At 43.9% G+C, this 15,635-nt stretch overlaps 1 protein-coding gene across 1 annotated transcript in view; it reads right to left on the reverse strand.

Annotated features, from left to right (window-relative positions):
* The window catches only part of LAMB3 (laminin subunit beta 3), an 81,831-nt gene extending 69,302 nt beyond the window's left edge, over positions 1–12,529 (reverse strand). The window contains exon 1 of the mRNA XM_066624667.1: positions 12,517–12,529. Within this exon, the coding sequence (XP_066480764.1) occupies positions 12,517–12,529 (13 nt within the window). The remainder of the gene's footprint in view (positions 1–12,516) is intronic.
* Positions 12,530–15,635: the final 3,106 nt, after the last annotated feature.

A 15,635-nucleotide genomic window follows, 5' to 3' on the forward strand; every position in this document is an offset into this window, starting at 1 on the left:
ACACACACACTAAAAAGGACAAAAAAGGGGCTTGAACTGGTAAGGGGAAATGTTCTATTTTGCACTTGGAAAGCCAGGTGGGTCTTTGTATTGATATGCCTGAAACAGAAGAACTTTAACTGGGCACTGGGGAGGGCTGGAAATCTCACTGATTCTTTTTTGGGGGGGGGGGCTGTTATTGCAGGCAGACTACAGAGTAAGCGCCATTGACTACCATGGGTCTTACTTCTGAGTAGACACGCATAGGATTGTGCTCACAAGCTGCAATCCTACCCACACTTTCCTGAGAGTAAGCCCCATTGACCACAATAGGACTTACTTCAGAGTAGATTCACTTGGTGGAACAGGATTGGCTCCCCCTTATTTAATTATCTCTTTTATTTTAATTAATTATTTATAATTATTTATTTTAATTTGCTTGATGATGTCACTTCTGGCCATGACATCACTTCCAATGGGTCCTGGACAGATTGTCATTCTAAAAAGTGGGTCCCAGTGCTAAAAGTTTAAGAACTGCTGCAATAAGGTGTTAGTAAGTTGACACGGGTGTGTGTGTGTGTATATGTATGTGTGAGACTCTACAAGTTTTCAAAATCACTAAAATCAGAGTTTGAAGGAATAATCCCATCATGTTATATATCAATCAATGTGTAATTTCATGCAGAATGCAATGAAACAAACCACATTGAAATATCTGTGTTCTAACAAAAGGTACAGCCAAAAAACCAGTGGGGGCGGGCACATCACCACGCCCACCACCTGGGGTGTTGCCCCACCCACTGCATGGGGTGACACACAGGCCTCCTGCACCGGGTGACAGGAATCCTAGTGATGCCACTGAGTCAAGCCCCTGCACGTCTCCAAAGTGATGCGATCCTGGCAATTGTATCACTGTCTCCCCCTCTCCCCACCCCTTAAAGGTGAGAACCACTGCCTTTTAACCAATGTATAGAAGAGGGAATTTTGGCAGGTGCAGCTTGAAAAGCAGTTACATAAACATGCTAAATGATATTTAAAAAAATACAACATTGGATAAAAGTGTTGGTCAAATGGTGCATTGTTCACAATGGTAAATGGCACACTTACTGGGGAGAAGATCTTGAGATGTTCTCTGCAGCAATATCACAGATTCAACAAGGTGCAATGAAACCAGCACAACCACATAGAACCAGGGGAGGGCCCATTGTGGGAGCTGTTTCATGGCTACTGCATTTAGTGGTCTGCTTGCTAGGAAATATTGCTTTCTTTTTGTCACATGGCAGCAGCACTTACTAGGACACCATTAGGATGGTTAGCTGGTGAAGAAGTCTGTGCCATCTTTCTCCACTGCACCCTCTGAAAAACCACAATGACTAGAAAAGTCCTATATTTCAGCATTCACAGAAGGAAGGAAACTTTTTATTGGTGCTGCACAACCTGAAAGAGCTTCACCTGCTCATTTGCTCTATGTCTGGATGCTTTTAAAGGTACGCAGGCAAGGACAGGAAAAATAGCACAGGCCTGTGAATTTGAGGATCAGAAAAACTTTTCAAAATGTATGGTGGTTTTCAGGGCCTAGGAGAGGGGGGTAAAGGGGGTAATTTGTACCTGGGCCCAGGGTCCAAAGGGGGGCCCTGTAGCCAAAGGAGGGGGCCCAGAAATTTCCTGGGATCTTATGTTTTCTTATCTACTCAAACTTGTTGCCTGCATAGGATGCTGGGGACACTACTGATGCCACATAGGTTGGTAGACCTGGGCTCCAAAGACTTTTCCAGCTGTCTCTACCCTCCCCTTACCCCGTTTCACCCCTCCCTGCCCCTATTCTGCTTGCCTGTCACCACCCTCCCCCGCTCTGTTTCACCCCTCCCTCTTTGCAAAGGGGCCCAAAGAAAATGTGTACCCCCTGATAAAATTTCTCTCAGAGGCCCTGATGGTTTTATATGAATTTGGGGTGCTGATTCCAAAAATGGCACCAGATTTGCCCTATCCCATCTAGTTTTGGAGATAAGACACAGCCTTTTTAGGGAATGGTTCAAGCAGCTTCATTGTGATGAAGCCATGGCGTAGGCTTTCTCACGAGGAAGCTGCTTGAACCTTTCACTAACAAGGCTATGCTGTATCGCCAAAACTAGACAGGACAGGGCAAAACTGGTGCCATTTTTTAAAAATCAACACCCCAAATATACCCAGGAATAGGTGTAACTTTTAAGACAGCAAAATGTGTGTCGGCCTGTGTTCTCTTTAAAAAAGAGAACTTTAAAACTCTTTAAAAAAAATTTAAAATACACTTCTGTGAGATGATGCAAAAACACGTGTTCTCAGTGACAACAATGGCACAGGAATGGCTACCAAAGCGTTAAGCAACAATAGTGTTTTGCTCTCCTGCGTTCTTGTGTAGTCCTACGTCTTATCTGTGGTATGGTGAACTGAGCTGACCCTAACCAATATACTGAACTGCACAGGAAGAACTGGTCATACAGTACTTACTGCTCCTTCCAAACCCTGCAGGGCATTGTCTCCACCCTTTTGTTACGATCCTGTAGTAGGACTGTTACATTAGAACAGCCATTTTCAACCACTGTGCCGTGGCACACTAGTATGGCGCGAGTGGTCCCCAGGTGTGCCGCAGGAATTTGGGATAGGGTCATTTATCAGTAGGAACATTGGGGGATGTGAGCTTCCATTGACAGCACAGTGTGCCTTGTCAATTATCAAAAAGCCGATGGTGTGCCTTGACCATTTTAGTGCCTTGCCAGTGTGCCAGGAGATGAAAAAGGTTGAAAATCACTGCATTAGAATAACTCCATTTACTTTTCTTTCTCTCCTTAAAATGGAAGTCAGGATCCATAGCTCCAGGGCAGAGCAAAGAGAAACCTCCTTCTGCCTCCCAAGGTTATGAGGCTGGGAAGGGGAGTTTTTCTGGGTGTGGTAAGAATGCTTGGTAAGTGGGTAGAGATGCTGGGTGTGCCTGCTTTTGTACTGTTTGCTCAGACTCCAGTTACTAATGCTGCAAGGCCAAATTTTTCATGGAAGCCTGATTCAACAAACCACCTTGTAGTCAACAGCTCTCAGCATGTCAGGGAAGATTAGCCGAGTTAGAGAAAGAAAGGAGTGTGTTCTTTAAACTTGGAACAGGTATTAAATACCAGCTCCACATGCTTCAAAGGACATGCATTAAACAGCTCTAATCCAATCCAAATGCCAATTGCAAAGACTGCTTGCAAATTAAATCATGGTTTTTTCCCCTTCCATAATATATTTGTCTCTACAGGAATTTAAAGCAAAGGGTCAAGGGAAGAAATAGATGAGGGTTTACAAAACACAGTTTGCTTATTTGTACCTTCTGGGCAAAAGCTGCCCAGAACTATTGACTAGATGACTGTCTCATACATACACAGGAAAGAGGCCAGAGAGGAATTGTATGTTGCCTCTTTCTGAGCTTACATAGATGAAGCTGCTGTACTCAACCAAATTTCAAAAGCTGAAACGAAAGGTCCAGTGGCGTCACTAGGGTTTGTGTCATCCAGTGAAGGAGGCTAGTACAACTCCCATGATGGACCTCCTTCCAGACAGTGGGTGGGGCATTGCCCTGGTGGTGGGTATGGTGATTGCACCATTGCCTTGCCCCACTGGTTTTTGGATTATAACTTTTGATAGAATAGAGATATTTCAACACCGGTTGTTTTGTTGCATTCTGCATGAAATTACACATTGAATAATATATAACATGATGGTATTACTCGAAAATAACAAGATTTTAAAAATTTTGGCCAGTAGTTGTGTCACCTCCCTATGCACCTCCCAGTGTGACACGCGCCCCCCTAGCAACGCCACTGGAAGGGTCAATCATGGAATGTGGAAACTAATGATCTGCTGGGACATCTTTTTCAGCAAGAGAAAAACCACCATGGCATCTAGGAACAGGATGCTCCCTGAGACAATGAAGAAGAGGACTATTTACCATGGAATGGTGGGTAGAAAATGGCCAGACTATGTCATTATGCTCAGTTTTACTGCTTTGAAGTGGCATAAATATCATGATTCAAGTTAGTGTGCTACAAAAAAGCAGATGGCTAGGAATATTCCACAAATTGAACATTGAGATCATTCTGTCATTATCATTATACCACCTACGCACATCAGGATAACAACTTGGTGATTAACAGAAGCCAGCATGGATTTGTCAAAAATAAATCTTGCCAGACTAATCTCATCTCCTTTTTTGATCAAGTTACTAGCTTACTGGACAGAAGAAGTGCTGTGGATGTAATTTATATCAACATTTGACAAGGTTCCCTATTTCAGCTTAATCTGCAAGTTGGAATAAGATATGCTCTAGATCAGTGTTTCTCAAACTGTGGGTTGGGACCCAATAGGTGGATTGCAAGCCAATTTCAGGTGGGTCCCCATTCATTTCAATATTTTATTTTTAATATATTAGACTTGATGCTCCCATGGTATGTGACTGCATTTGGGGAAATGTTACAGACCTGTACTTTTAACAAGCCACTATGTATATTCTTTTAACAATGATAGTCAATGGGACTTACTCCTGGATAAGCATGGATAGGATTGCAGCCTAGGATTGTTAAAAATTTCCTGCTTGATGATGTCACTTCTGGTCATGACGTCACTTCCCGTGGGTCCTGACAGATTCTCATTCTAAAAAGTGGATCCTCCTCCTAAATGTCTGAGAACCACTGCTCTAGATGATACAATTTTTAGGTGAATTTGCAACTGTTTGGATAAGCCTATACAAAAGGGTGCTGGTCAATGCATACATACATAAGACCTTTATTGGAATAGATAATGGAAATACAAAACAACAACCAAACATTAAACATTCAGAATACACACACAATAAACCTTTGCTTTGCTTTGCTTTGCTGGTCAATGACTTTGCAGCAAGCTGGAGGACAGTTGCAAGTGGACTGCCCCAGGGCTCTGTCTTGGGCCTGCTTCTGTTTAACATCCTCATCAATGAGTTGGATGTAAAAATACAAGGAGAACTCATCAAATTTGCAAATGACACCAATCTGGGAGGAGAAGCAAAAACAATAGAAGACAGTAGAAGCATTCAGGAAGACCTTGACAGAATGGAATACTAGGCTAAAATGAGTAAGATGTTCAACATGGACAAATGCAAGGTTCTGCACTAGGCAAAAATAAAAGGTTGCAGGTATAAAATGGGAGATACCTGGCTTGGCAGCACAACATGTGAAAGGGAATTTGTAGAGGTAGTGAATAACAATGTGAACATGAATCAGCAATTGCAACAAAGAATAACACATTTTTAGCCTGCATTAGTAGATCGTAGCTTCCAAGTTGTAAGAAGTAGTAGTTCCATTTTGCATTGGTTAGACCAGGGGTGTCAGTCATGAGGCCCAGGGGCCGGATGCGGCCCCCGGAAGCTTTTTAGCTGGCCCTCAGGCTCTCAGTTGCTGAGCAGCGCTGAGGAGTTACTGCTGAAAGAGCAGCCCACATGAAAATTGGGCTCTCCCATATCTTGAAATATGATCAAGATTTGTGTATTTTCTTTTCTGTCATTTGCAGCTAATGAGTTCCTAAGTGAGAAAAGGCACTTATTTTTGTTTTGACCTGCTTAATGACATCACTTCCTGCCAAATGACATCACTTCTGGCTCTCAGCAAGATAACACATCATGGGCAGGATAATAGCATCATGAATGCTATTTGGCCTTCTGTATGAAACGGGTTTGACACCCCGGGGTTAGACCTTACCTAGAGTACAATGTTCAGTTCTGGGGACTGCACTTTAGCAAAGATGCAGCCAAACTGGATTGGAGTGATTGATGAAGATGATCAGAGGACTGGAGAACAAGTTCTAAGAGGAAAGGTTGAGGCAACTTGTATGTTTGGCCTAGATAAGGCTGAGAGAGGCTATGACAGCACTCTTCAATTACCTGAAAGGCTGTCATATGGAAGCAGGAACAAATTTGTTCTCAACTGCCTCTGGGAGTAGAACTAGATCCAATGGGTACAAAAGCAAGAGAGGAATTTTCAGTTGGATATCATGAAGAAATTATTGATGGTAAGGGCAGTTCAGCAGTGGAACAGATTGCTGGAGGAGGTGGATTCTTCCTCACTGGAGGTCTTCAAGCACAGGCTCAACAAGCACCTGCTGGAGATATTAAGGATGATTTCATGTGACATGCAGAGGGTTAGAATAGATGACCTTCTGAGTCCCTTCCAACTCTATGATCTTGGCTACAGCATGATTGTCTCCTTATCGCCAGCTGAACATTTGTTGTCTATGTTTCACAGTTCAAAAAGTGAAGATTTCAAGAACCCTTCCTCCCAAATATATCATTAAGTTGCAGAAATTGAACAGATGAATACAAATAAATAATCTCTGTGATGTGGAATAAACATTAGCATTGAAGGTACAAAAATGCTTATTTAGAAGCAACCATTTTTAGGGATCATTTTTCAATAGGGATGGAGGACCTAAGAAAATCAAGCCATATCATTCTTCCCCAAGGAAGCAATCAACTTATCCAAGTACCATATAACTAAATGCAAAAGAATGAAACAGAAAGCAAGGAACTATCCCCACTTTCAAGGCTGGATTAATCAGTGCTCTAAACTTATTGTTTCCTGTTTAGCACACAGTGGTCAAAAACAAAAGTTATTTACAAGCTAATAAAAGGACATTAACTGCCAAAGCATCATAAATGGCAACTTGTTAAGTAGTATCGACAGACTCGCCTACAGCTGAAACTCTGTGTTCAACTTTTACTTCCTCCCTCCCACTACTTTTCCATGTTATGAAGACCAGCTGTTAAATTAACGCCTTTCATGTTTTCACAGGCTGAGAATGGAGTATATCTAGGAAGCTGCTTAAAATTGCAATCCTATCCTGTGCATAGTTACCTGGGAGTAAGCCCCACAACCAGGTTTGACTTGTGTGAAACCAGTTAGGCTGCAATTCTACAGTATAAACTCTTGCCTGGGAATAAGCCCCATTGAACTTCTGAGCAGACAAGTATAGGATTGTGCTGTAGCTAATGCAAGTATTATGATATCTATGGTGAATGGGTGCATATTCAGCATTTTATTTATTCAGCATTTTATTTATTTAAGAATATAAGAAGAGCACCACTGGATCAGGCCATTGGCCCATCTAGTCCATCTGTGGGATGACAAGTTGCACCTGCTGCAATTCTCTCTTCTATACACTTGTTAAAGGTCCAGCATCCCTAAAGTTGAAAGTTTGAGCACCCCTGACCTAAGGGGATGGGCCCTTTATGTTTTCTTATTTATGTTTTGTTCCACAGCTTAAAGGCACATTTCCACTGTTTAATGTCACAAAGAAAAAAACCCTGCACATCCTAAATGATGTAGGATATTTTTAGTCTCGCTTGCAATTTATTACCAGCAATAATAACAGGGTATAATCGCTAACTAGGGAAGTAAAACAGCAGAAAGCAAATTTAGAGCCATGCACAGTACCATCCTAGCAAGCTTCCTTCCTAGGAAGGAAACCCAATTGAATTCAGTGGAATTTATTTCAGAGTAAACATGATTAGAATTGTACTGACACTTCTTGTAGCAAATATTTTGCAAAAATCAAAAAAAGAAAACAATAAAACTGATCAAATTTTCTGAACTTTTTTCCTTTTTCTTCTCCACCAACATATGTTGATGAAGAAATCTGATTTCACAAAGGGAAGTTACAGCTGTAGGGAGTGCTGTGTTATTCTCATGGTTTTGAAATGGAAGGCACTATATGGACAGTTGCTAGAAAAGGAACAACTTTGATCCCTACCTTACCCTACCATGTCATAGGGCTGGTTCACGTATCCATAATTGGCTGTAGCATCCATAAGCAACTGGCATATGTAAACATACCCACAACAGGTGGGGCTTTCAATTGCAATACTTTTCAATGGAGCTGCAAGCAGGGCTGATCCAAGATCTCCTGATGCCTGCAGCAGAGGCCAAACTGCTGCCCTGCTTTACCTGATAAAGTGCCAGTCTCAGCTCCAGTGCTCTAGCTCAGCAATCTCCTCCCCTCCACATTTCCTCTTCCCCTCTTTCCTTTCCAATCCAGGTAGGGGAAAGACAAGAATAAGCAGTGCAGGCAGGTAGGTGGACAGGCAGAGCTGAGCACCAATCTGAGGGCCCATCCAATTCTCCAGTACCAGTGCAGCCATGCTAATGGGGCGGGCACTGGATCTTGTGGTCCCTGGGCTAATGGGGCGGGCACTGGAGAGGCAGTCCCAGAGGCCTTCTCAAGGTATGGGAACATTGGTTCCCTTACCTCGGGGCCGCATTGCAGCTGCACCAGTGCTGGAAAGTTGGATAGGATTGGGCCCTGTGACAACTGCTTCAGTTTGCCTCATGGATGGGCCAGCTCTGGTTGCAAGTCATAACAAGGGCTGAGCTGAGTGATGAAGTGACAAACGATCAAACCATGTGCATGCAGTTACAAACAGGCTGACCTCACTTCTTGGGAGCATGTCTCATTGACCCAAAATGTTAATCTTTATTTTTCTCTTTGTCAGATTGCCCTGAATTGTTCAGTTATTGGTGTTTTCAATGCATTATAGGCAGAATCATTTGAATCCAGAAATACAGGCCTGACCATTTCTGTGCTGTGGAAATAGTCTTGGGCAAGGCTTCCTTAACCTGTTCTTATGAAAAACTGTGCACAGTGGACACACTATTATATTGTTTGCATTGCCATGTGTCTCAAGCTTGTTAATTTCCCTCTTGGTGTTGCATCTTATCTGTGTTGAAATGTAATCCTTTTTACCAGACAGCTGACCTCAGTCTCACCTTCTGGTCATCAGCTGATTTAGGTCTAACAATATGGGTCAAAATGCACTACTGCACAGCTTAAGCACTTTCTGATTAGAAGGATGGACCATTCAGAGTGTGTCTATAGGTAAGACTTAAGCAAACAGGGCTGGAATATTTCCTGTTTGGCTATATGGATCAATGTTGCAATCTGAGTGACAGTTGAAACTGATAAGAGTTGGATCCAGGTATAGTTCAAGTTGCAATCCTATACACACACTAACCTGGAAGTAAACTCCATTGAACACAATGGGACTTATTTCTGAGTACATAAGCCTTTGTGCAGCCAGTCTTCTGCAAGGAGTGCATTGCCCGTAATCAAAACAAAAACTCCAGATGTGGACAAATGTTAAGACTGGGAAATGCAAAAGAAAGAACAGATGGAATTTTGCTAGATGTCAGCTACTGTCAGAACTCTAGAGCAGTGGTACTCAAATTGGTGGGTCACAACCCACCAGCTTGTGTAAAGGTTCCCTGGTCCATTTAAGGGGGTGGGGAAAGGGGAGAGACAGTGTTGCAATTCTCTGGATCACATTGCTAAGGGAGATGAAGGCGGGCTGCTGCAGGCTCCAGAAGGTGAGGGGAGCAGTGATCACAACCAGGTAGTGGTTTATGATTCCTTTTTTCACCATTTTAAGCATGGGGAGCCCAGCAGGGGTCTGCACAGGGCTCTCCACACCTTCTGGAGCCTGCAGCAGCCTGCAGTGAATAAAAGCACCCCCCCTTCAGTTCCCTTAGCGATGCGATCCTGGGGATTGCATTGCTGCCTTCCCCCCCCCCCCCCCAAACCAGGCAAAGACTTACCTCAGGAGTAAAACTCCCGAGAAGGTTGAGAACCACTGCTCTAGACTCTAGAAAGTTCTACAGCTGCAAAGTAATGGCACACATTCCATAATCCTATCCAAACAGGAAGATTGAAGTCATTCAATTGCTGGCTGCTGGCCCAGCGTCAGTGATAGGCACGGTTGGGCATCCGCCAAGATCCACACACTGGCACGGGGTGCACCTCTGACCAGTCACCCCACAAACTAAACTTGAATGGCTGCATTCAGAATCTGAATTCAGCATGTCTCAAGCTGGGAGACCTTTGCTGATCAGCGAAGAGTCGGACATGATTCTGGGTTTCCAAGAAAGAAGAAAAGAGATTCTTTTCCAAGTTTCAGGAGCAGGAGGAAAGCTACAACTGACTTGGCCCCAGTTGCTCCCCCCAAAAACTTGAGCCAATTCCAACTCAGGTAAGAACTCTGCCTTCCTTACACGTCTTGTCCTGCATGAGTCAATTTTTTTTACAGCAACTGTTACCCTGCAGATGCCCAATCTCATCTAATCTCGGAAGCTAAGCAGGGTCAGGCCTGGTTAGTATTTGGATGGGAGACCACCAGGGAATACTGGGTGCTGTAGGCTTATACTATAGTCTTTCGAGACTGAAGGTTGCCAACAATATGTTTGGTGGCACTTTGCAGTGGTGGCACCCATAGCTCCTGTTGGAGAAGAAAGGGAAAGATGCACCCAAGAACATCACCAACAGAGAAGAATGTTATTACAGTGAGTGAGGAGAGCATGACCTCAGGGATGTTCTGATTGGCTGGAACAACCTTGCTATTGCAGCTGGTGCTTAATTTGGAAGAGAGAGTAGCTGGGCTCAAGCCTTCAGAGTAGTTCTGCCTTCTTATTCTGGACGTTCCCCTCACCTGCCTCCATCCTAGATAAGGAAAACTTTCCCTGCTCATACTCCAATCATCTTTTCTGTGGTACACTTAGAACTTAGCTCTGCTATTGCTGAAAGATTCTAGTGCTAAGTTTTGTGAGCCTGCTCACAGCAGGTCCATGATTCACCAAAAATTAGGACCCACAGTTTGAGAAACATTGCTCTAGACCAGAGGGGCCCAAACTTTTTGGCAAGAAGGCCACATCAACTCTCTGACACTGGGTTGGGGGCCAGGGGAAAAAATTAATTTACTTTTAAGATTTAAATAAATTTACATAAATGAATATATTAGCGATACAACTTATATGAATGAATGAAGGTCTTGTGATAGCTGAAGGCCTATAAAAGACATTGCACAAAGCAAGGCCGGTCTTTCTTTTGCTGCCGCTGTTGCAGCTTCACAGACTGAAACAGCAAGCAGTGGAGGCAGCCCGCAGCTCATGCAAGAGGTCAAACAGTTGGCCCTCTAACTGAGAGTAGTCACATAGGGCCAGTGTGGGCTCTTAGCAAGTCTCTGGAGAGCCAGAGGCTTATTGGAGACTGGGGGCTCCCAGTGGGCCGGATTGGGGGTCCCCAAGAGCTGCAAATAGCCCTTGGGCCTGGGTTTGGGCACCCCTTGTCTAGACTAGAGCTAATGCCTGCTGTGAAATGGTGGCAGGTGGCTATGAGGAAAGAGGGGCTTACTGATGGTCCTCAGTGACCTACTGAGGCTATACATTCTTCTTAGTTTCTTGAGTTAAAACTGAGGGACAGCCACAATTGCTCACTTTAAATGATTCAGCCAGAAGGGAGCCTCCAACCTGTCCTGCAGCCAGCCCCTGACCCATTCCAATCCCCTCCTGTCCTCTTGTCTTCCACCCAAGAAAGACTCCAAGGGGCTTAGGTTTTCCTGATCAGTAACTGCTATTCTAATCTCTCACATTACACATTAAAATTCCTTCTCTTCATGCACATCCAGCACTGTCACCACTGTTCCCAAATAATAGGAAAAAAAAATTATTTCTAAGTTAGTCACCCCTCAAAAAGGAACTGATTTGCAGGTGCCCTTTTTCTAAACTTTCCTCCTCTCTGAACCGAGTCATTTTTTCTCCACAGTTGTTGCTGCCTTATTATGTAATCTCTGTTCCATGCTAGTAACCTACAAACCATTTACCTTTATGAACCAAAGTCCACTTGCCATTGACCCTTGCCCGTACAGAAACCATGTGGAACTGGGGGATGTGGCAATCCATGGTCTCCTCTGCCTTGTCAATACAAGGGTAAAAATAACACTGTGTAATATTTGAGAAGTGTTGCTGTGGGGCTGAAAGCAGAGCTTGCACAAAACTCAGGCCAGCCACTGTCTCCTAAATAATAGTCCTCACACGTATCTTTAGAACACATAATTGGCACTATGCAGATTTGAAAATCCTTCTGTAGTGTACATCCCTGTATGGAAAGTGCTACCAAGGCTATGGTTTCCAAAGACAGTGCCGAAGAATGATTGTGTTTTAATAGTAATAATGTTTATAGATATACAAGTTGAGCATAAGTACAGATATATGAGTTCCTGTCAGGCAGCCCATTTGCTCCCTCATATCAGATCCCGAGAGAGAGGAGAGAGAGAGATCCTACGTGACACCCGGTGCTTTAGCTTCCAGTCGGCCTTCAACTCTCTACTTCTGCCTCTGTTCCAACCTGCTGTTTCACATGCACATTGTTGTACCCACAGATGGAGTTTGGTGGGGCCAGTCCCTTCCTCTGTGGGCTTTCCCACCTAAGCAATTTCCCAACCATCCACTGCCAACAGAAAACATCAATCAACCAATCATCCTGAACTATTACCAAGTGATCTTCCTAACAGAGGAAGTCTAGCCAGGAGCCACAACAGTTGAAAGATCTATTCTGAGATCAAGCCGCAGAAAGTACTGGGTTTTAGATTTCATATTTGTGCAATACTTGCTTTCAAACTGAGTTAAATTAAATTGTACTAACCCTCGGACTTAAGAACAATAGGCACTACTGTACCTGAGTTTAGCATCGTGGCTGGCTACTCTCCAGTTGAGCCCACGTATCCTTTAAAATAAGCAGGCTCTGCTCAGTCCTATCACCCCATGTAGGAGGTTTGTGTGCTAAGTCTGGACTAGCAGTGGTCAACCTGGGGATCAGTAGAGCCCCCTTGTGAATTACATGGAACAGCCAGTCGCAAACACATCGTAACAAAATAGGAGATGACAAGGCAGCAAAAGAACTACCCAGAAGATCACTGTTCACCTAAATCTTCCTCCTTAAAATTTGCTCCAGCAGATAAGCTGAGTATTTGTGACAGTTTGTTTCATTCAGAAACACTTTGAAAAGAACTAATTGAAATGCATTGTTTTGTGCTCCCTGTCTTCCAAAGCAGTAAGCTCATTTTCTCGTTAAGTGAATGTGCTGCAGTCTTGTGAACTTGGCCTTTGTTTTTATTTAGAGATGTATAAATTAAATGTGATCAAATAGGCAATCACTCAAAAAAACACTGCTTGTCCTCAATGCAGCAAGAAATAATAAAGCCTTGGAAGTCTTGATCAGGACCCCTTCTTTGTAGCCAGCTACAAAAACTCAAAGACTCCTTTCACCTACACTGGCCACTGCTTCTCTCAGCTCTTGAGTGGGTTGTGTTCAGTAGCTACTTGTTACGAGGTCTCAAAAGCTATCAGCACCCATGAAATATGAAGTTTTAGATACAGTTCTACAAAAGACCAAAGCAGCAGTAGATCCTGACAGACTGTCATTCAAAAGTGGATACCAGTGCTAAAGAATTTGAGAATCACTGGAGTGAAGGAAAGGCTAAAACAATATACTCAGAACAAGCAATTAGTGTAGATCTCAGAACAATATCTTGGTGCCCCGGAACCTCTTTATTCTTTTCCTCAATAAATGTAATTCTTGAGGACATATTGGATGCATGGAGATCTTGTGTGCCTTGGTAGTACCATATTGGCACTGAAAGCAGTTGGTTTCTTGAGTACCTTTGACATACATACGCAAGTTTATTTTACAACCTTGACAACTTCCTGGTTGTATGATTTTTTTTTACCCCATTCTCTCTTGGGGTTTGTTTGAGGGCACACTGCTCTTTAGAAAACACAACACTGTTGCTTCATCTTTGGGGTTAAGTTGTGGCTTGATTATATTTACGAGACAATAACAAGCTCACCCAAATGGTGAAAGATACATTAGGCTTTTCTGTGCCTCCTATATACACTTTCCTCTGAGTAAGCTTCATTGATCACAATGGAACTTGCTTCTGAGTAGACATTCATAGGATTGCACTGTGAGTTTACTCTTTATCCTTACAGCACAACTCATTCGTTCACTGGATATACCATCTGGATCAGTGATTTTCAACCTCTTTCATCTCATGCCACACTGACGAGGTGCTAAAATTTCAAGGCGCACCATCGGTTTTTTGACAATTGACAAGGCACACCACACAGCCAGTGAAGGGCTTACATCCCCCAGTGGCCCTACCAATACATGTTCCTCCCCCAAACTCCCATGGCACACCTGCAGACCATTCCCACTGATACCAGTGGAGCAACCGGGGTCCTCTGGGGCACATAAGTCCAACACAGGAGCAGGGGAAGGTGGGGGAAGGCTGGGATGGTGTTGAACTGGACAGGGGATGAAGAACAGGGCAGTGACGGGGTAGGATGGGTGAACCAGGTCCAGGAGATGGGTGGAATCAGCAGCACCAGCACGTGCCATATTCATACCCAGTTCCCAGGCCTGATCCACCTGTATGGATCAACTTGGACTTGCACCAACAATATCACTGGTGAGATCTCCTTACCCCGAGGAGACCTCCAGCAGACAAAAATTCCCATGAGAGGTAGCGTAGCCCAAGCTACCACTGCTGCATCACTACATGGGATTTAGATTGGATTGGGATATTAGCTACTTCCTCATCCTCCTAATTTGAGTCTCTTGCCCACAACTTTCCACTTGCCCTGCATGGGCATTGGATACTTGTCAGCGGTTTCTGACCCTCAGAATAAACACCTGCCCTGAGCAGATGAGCCTTCTTGTACTTGCTGCTTGAAAGGGTTTGTCATGCTCTCCTTTTAAGATGGCTGATTCTGCGTCACAATAGTTCTATCTAAAAACACTTGGAGCTGTTGGGAACAAGCAGGATAGCTGCAACATGATGAAATTGTACGTGCAGACACAGTTATGGCATGGTTTGTAGGTGTCCCTTTAAAAGTACTGACGGCCCCACATCATCAGGGCTACCCTACAGACCATGGGATATTTACAAACATGAAAGATCAATAAAGCTGAGCTGGGCTATATAACTTTACAACATGAAATCCTTCTTGAAACAACAGATCATCGACCAAGTATGTGCTCACTCTCTGCTTATATGTCTGCAGACATGTGCAGCTGTAGGCCCTATCACAGCTATAAAGATAACATAGGGACACTTTCTTCACCACAGGCCTTTGTTCACAAAAGTGGCTGATAAGGACTGTGCCATTTGCCCCAGTTCCTACGGAGAGAGAAGGCAATAGCTCCTGGGAATTTGCATTCTGTGGTGAGCCATTGCCAAATAAGTTTTAAGAAGTCCAACGTGTTCTCAGGAGGAGGACATGGCTAAAGAGATACAATCACTCACCTAATCAGTTGTGGACCTACATTATGTCTGATGGGGCAAATGCCCCAGGCACAAGCCTCTAGGACCCTGCGGAAGCCTCTCTGAGACGGGGTCAGAAACTGTGCTTCCAGTTTCCCGGAAGTACAGTTTATAGCATTGGGGAACCTCAGAGAGGCTTCCTCAACACGGGCTCAGGTTGCGCGAGGCTCCGTGAGCCTCAGGTGAGTGGGGGGGCAGATTTTCACGTGGGGGGTGCCATCTTGAAGGGCTGGAGAGGTCTGCACTGAATGGCAATCAAAATTCAAGAAGCACCTGCATTATGTTTTGAACTCAGCACTGACCCAATCTGTGATATTTGGTCGCCTGGGCTGCCTGAAAAAATAGAATCTTGGCTTTCAAAGATGTGCTTTGGTTTTGATGGACAACGTGGAAGCAATGGTAACGCAAGGGGAATCCAAGCATGCATTCATTCATCCTCGAACATGAGCTGAACCTGCTTAGCTTTAGGGAA

The sequence above is a fragment of the Tiliqua scincoides genome, chromosome 4 (genome assembly GCF_035046505.1).
Source record: "Tiliqua scincoides isolate rTilSci1 chromosome 4, rTilSci1.hap2, whole genome shotgun sequence".
NCBI classification, from domain to species: Eukaryota; Metazoa; Chordata; class Lepidosauria; order Squamata; family Scincidae; genus Tiliqua; species Tiliqua scincoides.